General features: G+C 37.8%; 1 protein-coding gene across 1 annotated transcript in view; it reads left to right on the plus strand.

Annotated features, from left to right (window-relative positions):
- Positions 1–6,873: 6,873 nt before the first annotated feature.
- The window catches only part of LOC306860470 (calcium-responsive transactivator-like), a gene marked incomplete at both ends in the record, with an annotated part of 95,566 nt that continues 84,377 nt past the window's right edge, over positions 6,874–18,062 (plus strand). The window contains 2 exons of the mRNA XM_079402204.1: positions 6,874–6,942; positions 7,567–7,643. Coding sequence (XP_079258330.1) covers positions 6,874–6,942; positions 7,567–7,643 — 146 coding nt within the window. The remainder of the gene's footprint in view (positions 6,943–7,566; positions 7,644–18,062) is intronic.

Genomic DNA, 18,062 nt, shown 5'->3' on the forward strand with positions numbered 1-18,062 from the left:
GGAGGCCCAGGATGCTTCGATAGCGGCCTTAAGCTCATCCAGAGTGTTGGGTCTTGCGTCTCTCAACTTTCTCTTCACAATATCCCACAGATTCTCTATGGGGTTCAGGTCAGGAGAGTTGGCAGGCCAATTGAGCACAGTAATACCATGGTCAGTAAACCATTTACCAGTGGTTTTGGCACTGTGAGCAGGTGCCAGGTCGTGCTGAAAAATGAAATCTTCATCTCCATAAAGCTTTTCAGCAGATGGAAGCATGAAGTGCTCCAAAATCTCCTGATAGCTAGCTGCATTGACCCTGCCCTTGATAAAACACAGTGGACCAACACCAGCATCACTGACTGTGGGTACTTGACACTGGACTTCAGGCATTTTGGCATTTCCCTCTCCCCAGTCTTCCTCCAGACTCTGGCACCTTGATTTCCGAATGGCATGCAAAATTTGCTTTCATTCGAAAAAAGTACTTTGGACCACTGAGCAACAGTCCAGTGCTGCTTCTCTGTAGCCCAGGTCAGGCGCTTCTGCCGCTGTTTCTGGTTCAAAAGTGGCTTGACCTGGGGAATGCGGCACCTGTAGCCCATTTCCTGCACACGCCTGTACACGGTGGCTCTGGATGTTTCTACTCCAGACTCAGTCCACTGCTTCCGCAGGTCCCCCAAGGTCTGGAATCGGTCCTTCTCCACAATCTTCCTCAGGGTCCGGTCACCTCTTCTCGTTGTGCTGCGTTTTCTGCCACACTTTTTCCTTCCCACAGACTTCCCACTGAGGTGCCTTGATACAGCACTCTGGGAACAGCCTATTCGTTCAGAAATGTCTTTCTGTGTCTTACCCTCTTGCTTGAGGGTGTCAATGATGGCCTTCTGGACAGCAGTCAGGTCGGCAGTCTTACCCATGATTGCGGTTTTGAGTAATGAACCAGGCTGGGAGTTTTTAAAAGCCTCAGGAATCTTTTGCAGGTGTTTAGAGTTAATTAGTTGATTCAGATTATTAGGTTAATAGCTCGTTTAGAGAACCTTTTCATGATATGCTAATTTTTTGAGATAGGAATTTTGGGTTTTCATGAGCTGTATGCCAAAATCATCAATATTAAAACAATAAAAGGCTTGAACTACTTCAGTTGTGTTGTAATGAATCTAAAATATATGAAAGTCTAATGTTTATCAGTACATTACAGAAAATAATGAACTTTATCACAATATGCTAATTATTTTAAAAGGACCTGTAGTGTAGTGATGGGTACTCATGTCACCAATGATGTTATGATTCTTGGATCATGCGTCACTTAATGTGCATTTATGAGTACATATAAGGAAGATTGGTGGGATCTCTTACTTGGTAGAACCTCTTTCTGTATTTATCAACAAGGAAGACACAAGTGTAATAAAATAGATTTTATTAACAAAAGATAAACAAGAATAATGAACAACTACTAAATGAATACCATGAATGGAAAAAAGAATAAAATGCAAGTGATTCATTTGGGTGTTGCTATGTCAGAGCTATTATCTTATGGGAAGATAAACTGAAACTAATAATTCCAAGAACCTTATTATGCCTCAAACAAAAAAAATGAAAGATTATTTGTTACCCATTTAAAAAAAGAAACAGGAAGGGGGCAAAAACCTTTTCACGGCACTATATATATATATATATATATATAGATAGATATAGATATAGATATAGTGTGTGGGGAAAACATTATTTGATCCCGTTGATTTTGTACGTTTGCCCACTGACAAAGAAATGATCAGTCTATAATTTTATTGGTAGTTTTATTTGAACAGAGAGAGACAATAACAACAACAAAAAATCCAGGAAAACGCATTTCAAAAAAGTTATACATTTATTTTCATTTTAATAAGTCAAATAAGTATTTGATCCCCTATCAATCATGATTTCTGGCTCCCAGGTGTCTTTTATACAGGTAAAGAGCTGAGATTAGGAGCACTCTCTTAAAAGGAGTGTATAACCTGTATAAAAGACACCTGTCCACAGAAGCAATCAATCAATCAGATTCCAGACTCTCCACCATGGCCAAGACCAAAGAGCTGCCCAAGGATATCAGGGACAGGATTGTAGACCTACACAAGGCTAGAATGGGCTACAAGACCATTGCCAAGCAGCTTGGTGAGAAGGTGACAACAGTTGTTGCAATTATTCACAAATGGAAGAAACACAAAATAACTGTCAATCTCTCTCGGTCTGGAGCTCCATGCAAGATCTCACCTTGTGGAGTGTCAATGATCATGAGAACGGTGAGGAATCAGCCCAGAACTACACAAGAGGATCTTGTCAATGATCTCAAGGCAGCTGGGACCATAGTCACCAAGAAAACAATTGGTAACACACTACGCCGTGAAGGACAGAAATCTTGCAGCACCCGCAAGCTCCCCCTGCTCAAGAAAGCACATGTACAGCCCGTCTGAAGTTTACCAATCATTCAGAGGAGAACTGGGTGAAAGTGTGGTCAGATGAGACCAAAATCCAGCTCTTTTGCATCAACTCAACTCGCCATGTTTGGAGGAGGAGGAATGCTGCCTATGACCAAGAACACCATCCCCAACGTCACATATGGAGGTGGAAACCTTATACTTTGGGGGTGTTTTTCTGCTAAGGGGACAGGACAACTTCACCACATCAAAGGGACGATGGACGGGGCCATGTACCGTCAGGGCCAGGGCACTGAAAATGGGTCGTGGATGGGTCTTCCAGCATGACAGTGACCCGAAACACACGGCCAAACCAACAATGCAGTGGCTCAAGAAGAAGCACATTAAGGTCCTGGAGTGGCCTAGCCAGTCTCCAGACCTTAATCCCATAGAAAATCTGTGGAGGGAGCTGAAGGTTCGAGTTGCCAAACGTCAGCCTCGAAACCTTGATGACTTGGAGAGGATCTGCAAAGAGGAGTGGGACAAAATCCCTCCTGAGATGTGTGCAAACCTGGTGGCCACCCACAAGAAACATCTGACCTCTGTGATTACCAACAATCACAAGTACTAAGTAATGTTTTGCGAAGGGGTCAAATACTTATTTTGACTCATTAAAATGCAAATCAATTTAAAACTTTTTGGGATTTTTTTGTTGTTATTCTGTCTCTCACTGTTCAAATAAACCTACCATTAAAATTATAGACTGATCATTTCTTTGTCAGTGGGCACACGTACAAAATCAGCAGGGGATCAAATTATTTCCCCCCCACTGTATATATATACACACAAACTGCCGCTTAGAAGTTTGGGATCATGAAGATTTTTAATGTTTTTAAGAGAGTCTGTTCTGCTCATCAAGGCTGTATCTATTCATTCAAAAATACAGAAAAAACAGTAATATTGTGATATCTTATTGCAATTTGTAATATTGGTTTCCTATTTTAATATACATTAAAATAGAATTTATTTCTTTGACGCAGTGCTGTATTTTCAGCATCATTACTCCAGTCTTCGGTGTCACATGATCCTTCAGAAATCATTCTAATATACTGATTTATTATGAGTGCTGAAACTGTTGTGCTGCTTCATATTGTTTTTTGGAACGTGATACTTTTTTCTTTGATTCTTTTATGAATATAACGAGCAGCATTCAAAATAGAAATCTTTTCTAACAATATAAGTCTTTAGTGTGACTTTTTATTCATTTAACATCCCTCCTGAATAGTATTAATTTCTTAAAAAAAAAAAAAAAAGAAAGAAAGAAAAAAATACTGACCCCAAACTTTTGAATAGCAATGTGTATTGTAACACAAAATTATTTTTTTAAATAAATGCTGTTCTTTTTAACTTTTTATTAATCAAAGAATCACAGGTCCTCAAAAAATATGAAGCAGCACAATGGTTTACAACATTGATTATAAATCAGCATATTAGAATGATTTCTGAAGGATCATGTGATACTGAAGACTGGAGACATGCTGAAAAATCAGCTTTGATCACAGAAATAAATTATGTTTTAAAGTATATTAAAATATAAAACTGTTATTTTAAATTGCAATAATATTTCACAAAATAACAGTTTTTTGGATCAAATAGATACAGCCTTGATGAGAAGAAGAAACTTCTTTAAAAAAATATAAAAAATCTTACTGATCCCAAACTTTCGAGCGGCAGTGTATATATACTGTATATATATACTGCTCAAAGACATAAAAGGAACAAGTCAGGTCACCTTTATTTATATTGCACTTTTAACAATACAGATTGTGTTAAAGCAGCTTTACAGTATTAAATAGGAAAATAGTGTGTCGGTAATGCAGAAAGACAACAGTAAACAGTTAAAGGCAGTTTTCAGTTAAAGGCATTTCATTATTGACTTCAGTGATGTCATCATCCAGCTCAGTTCAGTTCTAATAGTGTCTGTGCAATCAAGTCGACGATATCGATGGGAATGAAGCGTCCCCAACTAAGCAAGCCAGAGGCGACAGCGGCAAGGAACCAAAACTCCATCGGTGACAGAATGGAGAAAAAAAACCTTGGGAGAAACTAGGCTCAGTCAAGAAGAAACCAGCAGTTCAATTCCAGCTGCAGCAAAGTCAGATTGTAAGGGCTCAACTGGTTCCAGCGGTCTTTTCCCGATGGCCATTTTGGAGACAAGGTCTTCACTGGGGATCTGTCTCTGGGGCTCATCTAGATGTCCTGGTCTCCGCTGATGTTCAGGGCTGTAGAGGTCGTCTCTAGGTGCTGATCCACCATTTGATCTGGATATGGACTGGATCGGGTGGCTACGGTGACCTCGGAATAAGAAAGAAACAGACTAATATTAGCATAGATGCCATTCTTATAACGATGTAGCAAGTACATTGGGTGTTATGGGAAGTGTTCCCGGTTCCGGTTGACCTAATTCAGTGAATCAGAATCAGAATCAGAATGAGCTTTATTGGCCAGGTATGTTTACACATACAAGGAATGTGTTGTAGTGACAGAAGCTCCACAGTGCAACAGAAAGACAGCGACAGGACAGGACACAGATAATAAAAGAATAATATACAAATATCCAAATAGGCAATGTACAAAGCAGCAAAAACACAATATATAATATAATATAGACAACTATGTATGTACAGGTCAAGTATGTGCAAATTAGAAATGAGAAAATAAAGATAAAATAAGTGAGTGAGGTGAATGGATAATGTATTAGTTGTGTGTTCTACTTTTATTGTTGAGTGTTCATGAGATGGATTGCCTGAGGGAAGAAACTGTTCCTGTGTCTGGTCGTTCTGGTGCTCAGAGCTCTGTAGCGTCGACCAGACGGTAACAGTTCAAAGAGGTTGTGTGCTGGATGTGAGGGGTCCAGAGTGATTTTACCAGCCCTTTTGCTCACTCTGGATAAGTACAGTTCTTGGAGAGTGGGGAGGGTTGTACCAATGATTCGTTCAGCAGTCCGGACTACCCTCCGTAGTCTTCTGAGGTCAGATTTGGTAGCTGAGCTGAACCAGACAGTTATTGAGGTGCAGAGGATGGATTCAATGATGGCAGAGTAGAACTGTTTCAGTAAGTCCTGTGGCAGGTTGAACTTCCTCAGCTGGCGAAGAAAGTACAGCCTCTGCTGGGCCTTCCTGACAATGGAGTCTATGTGAATATCCCACTTCAGGTCCTGAGAGATGGTGGTGCCCAGGAACCTGCAGTCACAGTGCTGTTCATGATGGTGAGTGGGGGGAGAGCAGGGGGGTTTCTCCTGAAGTCCACGATCATCTCCACAGTTTTGAGCGTGTTAAGCTCCAGGTTGTTAAGACTGCACCAGACAGCCAGCTCCTTAACCTCCTGTCTGTAAGCAGACTCGTCACCGTCCTGGATGAGGCCGATCAGTGTGGTGTCATCTGCAAACTTCAGGAGCTTGACAGAGGGGTCTTTAGATGTGCAGTCGTTGGTGTAGAGGGAGAAGAGCAGTGGGGAGAGAACGCAGCCCTGAGGAGCTCCAGTGCTGATGGTACGAGTTCAAGTTCAAGTTTATTTGTATAGCGCTTTTTACGATACAAATCGTTGCAAAGCAGCTCTACATTTATATAATATATTTATATATATTGCAGAACCTTAATATATTTAACTTATGGCAAAATTTATTCAGATTCAGATGATGTATAAATCTCAATTTTGGAAAGTTGACCCTTATGACTGGTTTTGTGGTCCAGGGTCACAAATAACCATGGTTTTATTATAGTAAAAGTGTAGTTATCTTTTTTTTTTTTTTTTTACAGTTTTAATAAAACCATGATTAAACTAGTGCAGCAAAACCATGGTTACTTTATGATTACCATGGTTTAACTATAGTAACCATGTTTTTATTTTAATTTTTTTTTTTTTTTTTTTTGACGTAATGGTTGTTTATGATAAGGGGTGAATGATATTCTCCCGTTGGTCACATTAACCCAACATTCCCTGTCAGTGCTGGATGAGTGCGTTTGACCACGCAGCATGTGGCGCAAAACACAACAAATACTGTTCTGTCGTGTTACAAAAAGAAAATCTCAGACGTGAGCCGGTTCCCTTTGTTCACGAGCATCGCTGTGTGTGTGTGTGTGTGTGTGTGTGTGTGTGTGACGCATTCTGTTCGTGAATCCGCGTCACGGAGCGCACCGGCACCGGCCCAATAGAGATGAATAGATTATACCAAGAGAGACTGGAGGAGGTCAGGTGGTCCCCCACATAATACATTTATTTATGAATGAGCGCGGAAAATGCATGTCTAGCGAGCTGTACCAAAATTAAACACCCTTTTGTGCTTTACATCGGCCAGTTATCTAATGGTTCATTTTTTGCAAAACTGTCATATTTAGACGCTGAGACTCCCCTGTGTTCATCAGCAATACTCGTCCGGAGTCTATAAGCGCCTTAACGCGGCATAATATACACAGATAAAGCATTTATTATTATTTCACACCGGAATATGTCTGTCACATTTTCAGCTGTGCGTCCGAGGGGGAAAGGAGAGGTCACACAACAGACCATCCAGAAGGTAAGCTGCTTAGTTTGACTGTATCTGATGTCACTCCTCAACAAACAAACATATCCTAACACTTTTACTGCTTATGTACCCTAATCCAATCTCAGCAGGTTATTCATCTGTTGTGACATTAAATGTAGGCTATTTGACCAGATTTAATGCTTTGATACTATCAAACACACGCACACATATAATACCACATTATTAGTAGCTAATTGTTCACATCAGAAAATAGTTTAGTGAGATTTTAAGTTCAGTAAACACGAGTGATTATTAGCGCTCGGTCGACGGGAGTCCATTAGTTATTAATTACAGAGCCATTATTATCATCATAGAGGGATTGCCTATCTATAGTGAATCAGTTAATGCCAGGAATATATTATATTTATTATAACTGCAAATAATATCAGTCGAAGTGCAAAGAGTGATGGCAGTAAAAGTAAAATCAAAGTAATATCGATTGGTCTGGTTTAGGAATGCCTGTCTTTTCTGTATCAGGCCATCTTTGTAAAGTGCACTTACTATCCATAGATTTGCCACTTAATATAATTTGCTGTTATTTTTCTATTATTGTAGTAGCAATTATTTGAGCTCAAAAACATCACAGACCTTCTTTACTTGTTTGTTCTTGCATAGATGCTGGATGAAAATCATCATCTGATACAGTGCATTATGGACTATCAGAGCAAAGGAAAAACATCTGAATGTACACAGTATGTATTTGTCCTACATGTTCAAGACAGATGATCTTTTAAAATGTTATTTACGTAATTCTGTAATGAACACACAGAAATGTTTTAAAGGTTAAACTGAAACGGAGAAAGCTGCTGTGTTGTGTGTGGAGCGCCGTTCACCGGCACCACTGTGTTGACATCTCCCGACTTGCTGTGATGAATCTGACTACTGCTAGTATATGTGTGCTATACTGTATAGAGTGCTCTCAAGCACTGCTTTCCGTGTTTTACAAAGCACAAACATTAACGTAGATGGACAAAACAAGCAAACCAAACAATATAACAACAAACACAACTTGAATGTTATACATGTTGAAACGGAATGATTCAGATTGAATGAGTAACCAACATCACTGCAGCAGCAGTCAGTGAACAAACAGTGTGTGTCCTGAACGAGCCGGAAACCATTGTTCTTTAGAGAAGAATAAGAGTCTGATAGTTGTAAGCAATAGCTTATTGAGTTTACTTTTAAAAGAAATAAAAAAATCTGGGTTCACCATTTTATTTGTCATGGTATAAAATGGATTACATATAGGGGAAGTGATCCTATTAAGCTAACCTAAAATTGTTGGTTCACCAGAAGAAGAAACCTGGAGAACCTCACCCTGGAGTTGGTCTAATGCCATATGCTCATCTTTCTTTCTTTGACCACAAAAGGAGAATAAAAAAAAAAAAAAAAGAAATGTCCAGCTCATGATTGTCAGTGGATGGCAGTGGATAACGATCAGCATCAAGCTTTTAAAAAAAGACACGAGTATCACACAATGGTCCCATGCAGCACATATCGTATATTCCAAGTATTCCGGGTTATATGATAGTGATTAGGAAAATATCAACCGAAATTTCATGTATTATTTAAAGCAAATCTTGACCTTGGCCTTTGGTCTCTGCACACAGCTACAGATTAATGAGATTCTTATTAGCACAGCAGTTTACTCCGAGAAAAAGCAAACAAGATGTGAGAAATCAAGATGAATAAAAACAACACAAAATACAATACATGTACTTTCGTAGATGTTCGTAGATAAATCAAGCTTTATATTCTATTATTGCTATGTGTTGTATTTCATGTTGCATTTTTATTCATCTTGATTTCTCACATCTTGTGTGCTTTTTCTGGGTGAGTTGGAGTGAACTGCTGCATTCATAGTTTGAAGAAGGTGCAGTCATGCACAGAAGACCGACGGCCAAGGTCAGGACGTTCATTAAATAAATAATTTTGTCAAATTAAATTTTGGCTTGTTTTCCACCAAACCCTCTCATATACTCCCAGAACAATTGTAATATATGACCAACATGTCATGGGACAATTCTGTGATACTTTAACGTCTTTTTTAAATTAATTAATTAATTATATATAAACAAACATTTAATGTTCTGAAAAAGACAGAAGGGCATACAGCAATGGAACAACAACAGGGTAAGTAATGACTGAATTTGTATTTTTGGGTGAGCTATACCCTACATATTAATACCTTACATGTAGATGTGTGAATAATATAGTGACAAAAAGATATAGGTAAATGTGTAGCAGTTAAGGCCACCTGCATTCCAAATAAGCCCACTTCACCTTTTTATGTAATCACTTCAAATTATATTAAACATATTAGCTTGTAACTTTCATCTGGATGTTTCTTTAGTTTTAACATGGACCCTCTATAGTCTACACTTATATCTAATCTTAACATTCTTAACCCTGTGTAGTAATTTTAGAACTATTCATTTAATTTTAGTTTCTGGAAATCGAGTCGTATCGATTTCATATTCGTATGATTAATGGATATTAATCAAAACGTCCAACTTATATATTAACGATAACTCATTAACGACTTGTTCAGCAAGCATTAAAACCAGTATGTCTTAACGATTCAGATTATTCCCGTGGTCACAGTAATACAGAATTGATTAGGTAACTTTAGCATAGGTAACACAGTCTTTGGCAAATAGTTTCAGACTTGAAAATCACATAGCACCAGACAAAAGATTTCTTTAGAAGTCAAAGTTTATTTGCTACTCTACAATAATACTAAGCTAAAATAACACAAAACAGAATACGTACACACAAACACACATACACGTTGCAGGCAATGAATTGTTTTGATTTGAAGAGAGGTTAAGGTTCTAATGCTCGTTTTCAAGAATGCTCTAACTTCAACCTGAGGGAGTCATAAGCAAGGAACTTTACTATCTTTACTCTTAAAGATGAATGCAACCAGTTTCCAGCAGAATTATGGAGAATTATTTGATTACTTGCTCTGAGTTGTTTAGTTCCTTTCCTGGTTGGGGGAACCCCGGGTGCGGATTGGCTGCTGAAGTCGTCGTTGCGTGATGTCACTGGGGATGCCCTCTTGCAGTTGGTTGGTTTCTCTGTGACGACACTCTTAGGAAGTCTGTTTAGAGTTCTTTCGGCCTCCGGTGTTAAAGTTTCTTTGGTCAAAACTTTGAAGGCATGTGTGGATCTTTGCCAGATGGTATATGGCCGAGAGCGCTTAACAGCGCGATCAGATGAGGAGACGAAGTTTCAAACAGGTCAGCGCACGAGCAAGCAGCAAGCCACAGCACACCGAAGTTGGGTGTCTGTCTTTATTGGGCTGATTTCAGTCTGCCCCTTTTTCTGTTTGATCCAATCACAAGTGTTTCTGTAGGGCGGAGCCCCGCCCCGCACGGCTCAGTTTTCCGTGCGTATATCCTTTGCTGAGTTATTTCATAAAATGAAGAACATATCCTAGCAGATTCCTATAAGTGTTTTAATCATACATTACGATGAGAAAAGTCAACTTTCATTCACACCAAATTATTGCTGACGCAACTAGCTTTCATTCAAAATCAAACACCAAGTACTTTGCATACCCAAAGTACATTTATCAATTTTATCTATTACGCGGTTAAGGCATAGATTAAACGATCCTAAATTCTAAATAATCACACCAAGCATGTGAAACTAAACAATAGTGATCAGGAAAAATTAGACATCAAGAGATTACAACAATAACATAGATTCCAATAACACAGCAAGCTTAATTTAATTTAATAAAATACAACCTCAATATATATTGTAAATATATTGGATATATTGCTTTTGACTATATTGCTTTAATAGCAGCAGCAATTATTATTTGTCCTTTTGGGAACATTTATAAAGGTCTGATCTTCTTTGTTCTGCCAATAAGAAGAAAAGACACGTTTCTCTGCTGGGGAGAAACGGGAGGTCATGGGAATGTCACTCCGGATGGAGATCTGGTGATTTTCTTAGCTCGGACGTCTGTTGTAAAACCATCATCTTTGTTGATCCCATCATTGAATTACTGCGTTAAACGATCAGGAGATATCAGGGAGGGCCTGTGCTGGAGCCTTTCCAGATGCCACATGCTTTGTTCTGTTGATTATGCGACTTTTATTTATGGTAAACCGGTCAGGAACAACATTGAAGGTTCTGTTCTAAATCCATTTCAGATGTTCCCTCAAATTTATCCTGGGTTTTAGAGGTCTCCTGAGATAAGGAGATTTAGGGCAGGAAATCGGCCAGCCAGTCAAATGCAGATGCTGGGAGTGGAAGTCTTAACTCCTGCTAAGGAATGTGCTGTCTTGAAATTATTTTGTGTGTGTGTCCTGGTCTACTAGGCACTACACCTGTCTCAGGTTCCTCCTAATAATTATTATTTGCATTTCTTGTAAGACTTTTCTTACTTTTAAAACTCCCAATACTTCATCGTTACAAATTAAAAGCATGTGTTTTGAGCGCAATTGATTTACTTTTTGATTTGATATACTTTTTATATGAGGTTTGGGGTGTTTTAAGCATATTTGCAATAGTATACAAATAGAGCATAGGTGTTATTTGGGGGCCACCGCTTTTTTGCAGAAGTTGATTTTGTCCCCGCCACTTTTTGAAAGGTACGAAAAAACAAAAAAAAAACTAAATTAAAGGCTTCCAATGCAAAGAAAAGGCATCCCCAGTCAGTCGTTCTGAACTTCAGCCTTACACATAACACAAAATACATTTGTGCTAATGATTTATAAACAATAAACATTGTTGTGTATGTATCAGGATTTATAAATTATAAAGATCATAATTGTATGTGCAGTGCCGGTCACTCTGGGCCATATGCACTCTTTTACTGTGTGATTGAAGAGACTGAGCAAATGACATGAAATCATGATACAGAAGATCCAAAAGGGATAAGAATTTAAGGTATAAGTAGAAATATATAACGGATGCACTGCTTTTGAAATACTTTTCCCATGACATGCTTTTTTAAAGTGTTAATTACAGCAGGAGTTACCTGGCTCTAAAAATTCTGCTTTATATTATGTTTTGTATTGCAGAAATCTAATAAGTCTAAGCGCTAAGAAAATATTTGTACTTTTATTATTGAATATTAGATCAATGATGGCTTCGCAACATACATGCGCTCCGTGTTTCCGTTCAAACAGATGCAGTGACACCTTTGGCCTACTGTACAAACACTACCGCAAATGACCATTAAATGTGCTAGTATTCAAAGACCTATGCATCTGTCTGCACTTACCCTGACTCTCAAGTCTGATTATGCCCTAATAATTAGTACAAATTAAGCTCATATGTTTCTTGCTTTTAGCTACATTCAGTGTACAATGTATCTGGGTAGCATGGTAACTGCTCACTGCTGCTCATGAAACAGCTTGTAATAATATATATTGAGTTTCAATAATATATAATATATAAAAGGCCAATCAAAAAAGCTAAATTAACTTTCCTTGCTCTCCACACCCCTGATTTCTTTTATGTTGCTAGTTCTATTTGTGTAAACAGCCTTCACCACAAGACAGAATATTTGCACTTAGTGAAAACAAACACTCCGAAAATGTAATGCATTTGTGGATTGATTAGATTATGGTCTTCTATGACAGTGCCCCTATTATGGATTTGGATTTTTGAAAATTACCTTTCATGCAGAGTGCAATGTAGCTGTGAAAGTAAACAATCTGCAAAGCTGTAAAGCTGAAAGTGCATCATAAATATAGTTATTGTCTCAAAAAAAGAAAGAATCGACTCTGAATCGCTTAAACGAGTCGTTTAAAATTCGAATCCCATTTCTGTGAAGTTCACAAGTTACCACATTTGAATAATGCCCACCTATGTTCTGTTTGGACATCCTGCGAAAACTCCCCTCAAACCATAGGCGTAATTTGCGGGTGGGACATGTCCCCACCACTTTTTGCCAAGGTCGATTCTGTCCCCAACACTTATTATAAAGCCATCAAAAAAAATATGGCATGCAGAAGGCTTAAAACGCAAAGTAAAAGCATCTCCAATCCGTCTCCAGTCATTCTTCATAATTTAATTCAATAAATTATGTAACACAAAATGTATTTGCGCCAGTCAGACAGGCCTGATCTATAAACCTTGTCAGGCACATATCAGGATTTATATACAGTAGGCTAAATGGCGTAATTATATGTGCATCTCTTTTACTGTATGATGATAGCAATGAAGTAAGCTTTATATTTAAACATTTAGATTAAATATACCACCTCATGAATTAAGCACACAAATTACATGACATAATTTTTGAGAAGTTCAATTATTAGAAGTTAATAATCGCCCGCTTAGAACAGACATACTGTATTAATAACAGCAGGGCAGGTCCGGTTCCAGAATCAAATCACTGAGGGTGCTTCTGAAAATACCGAGGGTGCTCTAACCTTAATTCACATCTATTTTGATCTATTTTTTTTGTCCCATCCATTGCTATGGTGCAAAGAGCGCTCCCTTTAGGCTATAATTATTAACAAGCTAATCTTAGTTTACTGCGATCTTACAAAGTTCTGTTAAAGGGGTAGTTGACTGGGGTTTTTTTTCTAGGCTTGATTGTGTTTATGGGATGCAGTCCAACATGTGTTAATGCTTCGTTGGAAAAAAAAATCATAATTGTTTGCATAATTTACCTTTATTCAATGCTCTGTCCCTTCTCCGATGAATGCTCTGATGATTTCCTGTTTTTATGAAGGCCCTCCCTCAGAGTTACGCGATGGGCTCAGATTGGTTTGCTGGCCACCGCCTAGTGCGTGTTCAGAAATGTCACGCCCCTAACCTCAGAATGCGCTCATGTTGTATTGTAAACAATGGCATCGTCAATATTGCTAATCAGTTTGAGCCCGATTGAGACCCAGAGAATATTAGTGAAGAGGATCGTGCAGAACCTGTGCAAGCACGGCTCTTACAGGAAGCTTCAGAATGGTATGTGTTTTATTTTGTTTGTTTGTTTGTTGTTGTCTCATACTTTTAGATACGCCGTTATTTGTAAATGCTACTGCTTATGTAAGCTTTTAATATAGTATATAAGCGTTTTTATCCTGATTAAAGCTGTAATACAGCAGAATACATGATTGCATTGTAGCAGTTTTGTAAAGTAATTGCTTACTTTGTAGCAAGAAGTGTTTGCCAGCAAGTATTGCTCGCTAGCACGCCAACTGTGTGCGCGTCCATGTTTAACGCTTCTCGTAGCTATGTGAAAAATATGCGTCTGTCTGTACAGTGTATAATTGGAACACCGTTCATTGATGGAGCTGAGCTGATGATCTGAATCAGGCGAGCGAGAGAGAGATGCAGAGCAGGGGGACGTGAGGAGCAGGATTAAGAACCTTGATTTTGAAACTTGTGAATCCATTAGAATCGTTAGACGCAGTGTTCGAACACCCAAAAAAATATACTTGGAGTCCCTGGTTTTTCAATAAAACTATAATACTTGAAACATGAAACTAGTGAAAATGAAATGAAAGGATTTGATTGCTGTATTAAATTTAGACTAAAAATAGCTCATATTACATCTTATTTTATTTTTACAGCGTTGCTCATTATAACCAATCGCACACGATTCTGTTTAGCTTAGGAATGCAGTGGCCAATCAGAGGCATTCAGATTAGTCATCGCTGAATTTTGTTTAGACTGAAACTCGCAAATTCCCTCATTATAAGCAACAAAAGTTCAGATGTATGTATGATAAAAGTAAGAGATTCATTTATCAAATAGAGATTATAAGAGGAGTTATGAGTGCTTAAACACTAGCTAGACTGACTGTGCTCATTTACAGTGCGTTCATTCACTGCATGATTCAGTCTAATAAATGCATTTAGAATGCTGCCAAAATTCAAGATATGGGGCAGAAAATGTTTATATTTTATATAATTTCATGTAGTTAATCAATATCACACGAAGAGTGACATTTTTTCGCAAAAACCACAAATGTGATCTTGTTTATTGAACTGTTGTATAGGCTAAAATCAATAAGTTAATATTAATAGACTTACGTTTCACACGCCATATTGCCTATTTTTGCTCTATTTCGCCAACAAAAATGGTTCCAAACACAGCCACAGCGCTGTTTTGCGTCTCTGAGCAACATGATGGTGTTTCGTTCCTGAATGAATCAGCCGTTTAAATAATTCAGTACAATCACAATCACTCACTTATTAACAGTGACTTGCTGCCACCCACTGGCAGTTTTGATTTCACATTTAAAGTACTTTCAATTTTTAAATAATTTCAAATATCAGTATTAAACGTTTTAAGATTAAAATATCAAAACATTATTTATGCATTTGTAACTGCAGGTTAAATGCATTCATGTCTTTCATTAAACTGTGTAAATAAATACATCTAAACGCCTCTTCAGATGCAGCTTCTGTGTTTCCTCTGCATTGCAAAGATTAATTTTGTTAATGATGATTTTATTTGTTTGGTAACACCCCAAATGTTTATATTCTAATTGACTTTATTGCTCAAATGTAAGAATTTGACTGACCACACAGAATATGAAGAATATCAAAAACTTTAGGAGTTAGCTGTCCATGGCAGTCTTGCAGCAAAACACTCAGGAAAAGATTGTCTGATTATAGTTATCCATAAAATCCCAGAAAATATTGAGATATCATATTTTGTCGAATTGTAGGCGGGGGGAGTGAATGTCCAGCGCTCTCTCCACCCTCAATACCACGACTGAGGTGCCCTTGAGCAAGGCACCGAACCCCCAATTGCTCCCCGGGCGCCGCACCATGGCTGCCCACTGCTCCGGGTGTGTGTTCACGGTGTGTGTGTGTGTGTGTGTGCATTTGTTCACTACTCACTGCTGTGTGTGTGCACTTGGATGGGTTAAACGCAGAGCACCAATTTCAAGTATGGGTCACCATACTTGACAATACGTCACAACTTTTAACTTTAATTAATTCTTTTTTGTTTAGTGATTTTTTTTTTTTTGTACACAATTCACTGATCATCATAAAATAAGCTTTTATCTTAGAATTAGGTTTTCTCAATGAAAATGAGGACAAGACAAAAAATCTGAATTTTATATATATATATATATATGTATGTATGTATATAATAAGATTTTATTTATTTATTTATTAATTAATTAAATTAATTATTATTATTTTGTTAAGGGGACGGGGGTCGGGGGTCTGGTTAGGGGGACCCCCCAAGAGCTTTGACACAATTCGAACACTGGTTTTAGAATCACGATTCATATATGAATAGATTTTCGGACGCAATTTATATATTTGGTGGACTTAACTACTATGTACTTGCATCAAAAAATAAGTACAATGTACTTATTGTAAAACAGAATTGACAGAGCAGGCATCAAGTGTTAGACAGTGTTCTAGGTTATTACATGCAGAGGTTTTAGGTCCGATAATTAACACCTGTTTTTTTCAGAATTTAGGAGTAAGAAATTACTTGTCATCTAGTTTTTTTAAATCGACTATACATTCCGTTAGTTTTTCAAATAATATGTTTCATGTATCATCAGCATAACAGTGAAAGCTAACACCATGCTTCCTAATGATATCTACCAAGGGTAACATGTAAAGTGTGAAAAGTAATGGCCCTAGTACTGAGCCTTGAGGTACTCCATACTGCACTTGTGATCGATATGATACCTCTTCATTCACTGCTACGAATTGATGACGGTCCGATAAGTATGATTTGAACCATGCTAATGCACTTCCACTAATGCCAACAAAGTTTTCAAAAGAATGTTGTGATCGATAGTGTCAAACACAGAGCTAAGATCCAGTAGCACTAATAGAGAGATACAACCACGATCAGATGATAAAAGCAGGTCATTTCTAACTCTAATGAGAGCATTCTCCGTACTATGATATGGTCTAAATCCTGACTGGAAATCAAAATTTTTCTCTCTAAGAAGGAACATAGTTGTGATGATACTACCTTTTCTAATATCTTTGACAGAAAAGGGAGATTTGAGATCGGTCTGTTTTTTTTGATGAGAGGGTTAATAACAGCCATTTTGAAGGTTGTTGGGACATATCCTAATGACAATGATGAGTTAATAATATTCAGAAGAGGATCTGATACTTCTGGAAGCACCTCTTTTAGCTTAGATGGAACAGGGTCTAAAATACAGGTTGCTGGTTTAGATGATTTAACAAGTTTATATAATTCTTAATTTCCAATAGAAGAGAATGAGTGGAATTGTTCCTCAGGGGATCTATAGTGCACTGTGCATCTGATGTGATACTGTGGCTGACAGCTGCATGGTTACAATTTTATCTCTAATAGTTTCGATCTTGGAAGTAAAGTAGTTCATAAAGTCATTACTACTGTGCTGCAGGGTAATGTCTGCACCTGCTGATGTTATATTTTTTGTTAATTTAGCCACTGTATTAAATAAATACTTGGGGTTGTGTTTGTTTTCTTCTAAAAGAGACGTAAAGTAAGCAGATCTAGCAGTTTTTAATACTTTTCTGTAGGATAGGGTACTTTCCCACCAAGCAATACGAAATACCTCTAATTTAGTTTTTCTCCAGCTGCGCTCCATTTTCCGGGCTGCTCTCTTTAGGGCCCGAGTGTGCTCATTATACCACGGTGTTGGACTCTTTTCCTTAAGTGTAAAGGAGCAACCGTATCTAAAGTGCTAGAAACGTGAGAGCCAATAGTTTCTGTTACATCATCAAGTTTTTCTGCGCTGTTGGATATGCTGAGGAATTGAGATAAATCAGGAAGATTATTTATAAAGTAGTCTTTTGTGGTAGAAGTGATGGTTCTACCATATTTGTAACAAGGAGTTGGCTTTACAGCTTTAGCTATATGGAATATACATGAAACTAGATGATGATCTGAGATATCATCGCTCTGCTGCAATATTTCAATGCCACTGACATCAATTCCATATGACAGTATTAAATCTAGAGTATGATTTCGACAATCAGTAGGTCCTGAAACATGTTGTTTAACACCAATGGAATTTAGAATGTCTGTAAATGCTGATCCTGATGAATCTATTTCATTATCAACATGGATATTAAAATCACCAGCAATTAGGCCTTTATCTGCAGCCAGCACTACCTCAGATAGAAAATTAGCAAATTCTTTAATAAAGTCTGTATGGTGCCCTG

The sequence above is a fragment of the Barbus barbus genome, assembly GCF_936440315.1.
Source record: "Barbus barbus genome assembly, chromosome: 41".
Lineage (NCBI taxonomy): Eukaryota > Metazoa > Chordata > Actinopteri > Cypriniformes > Cyprinidae > Barbus > Barbus barbus.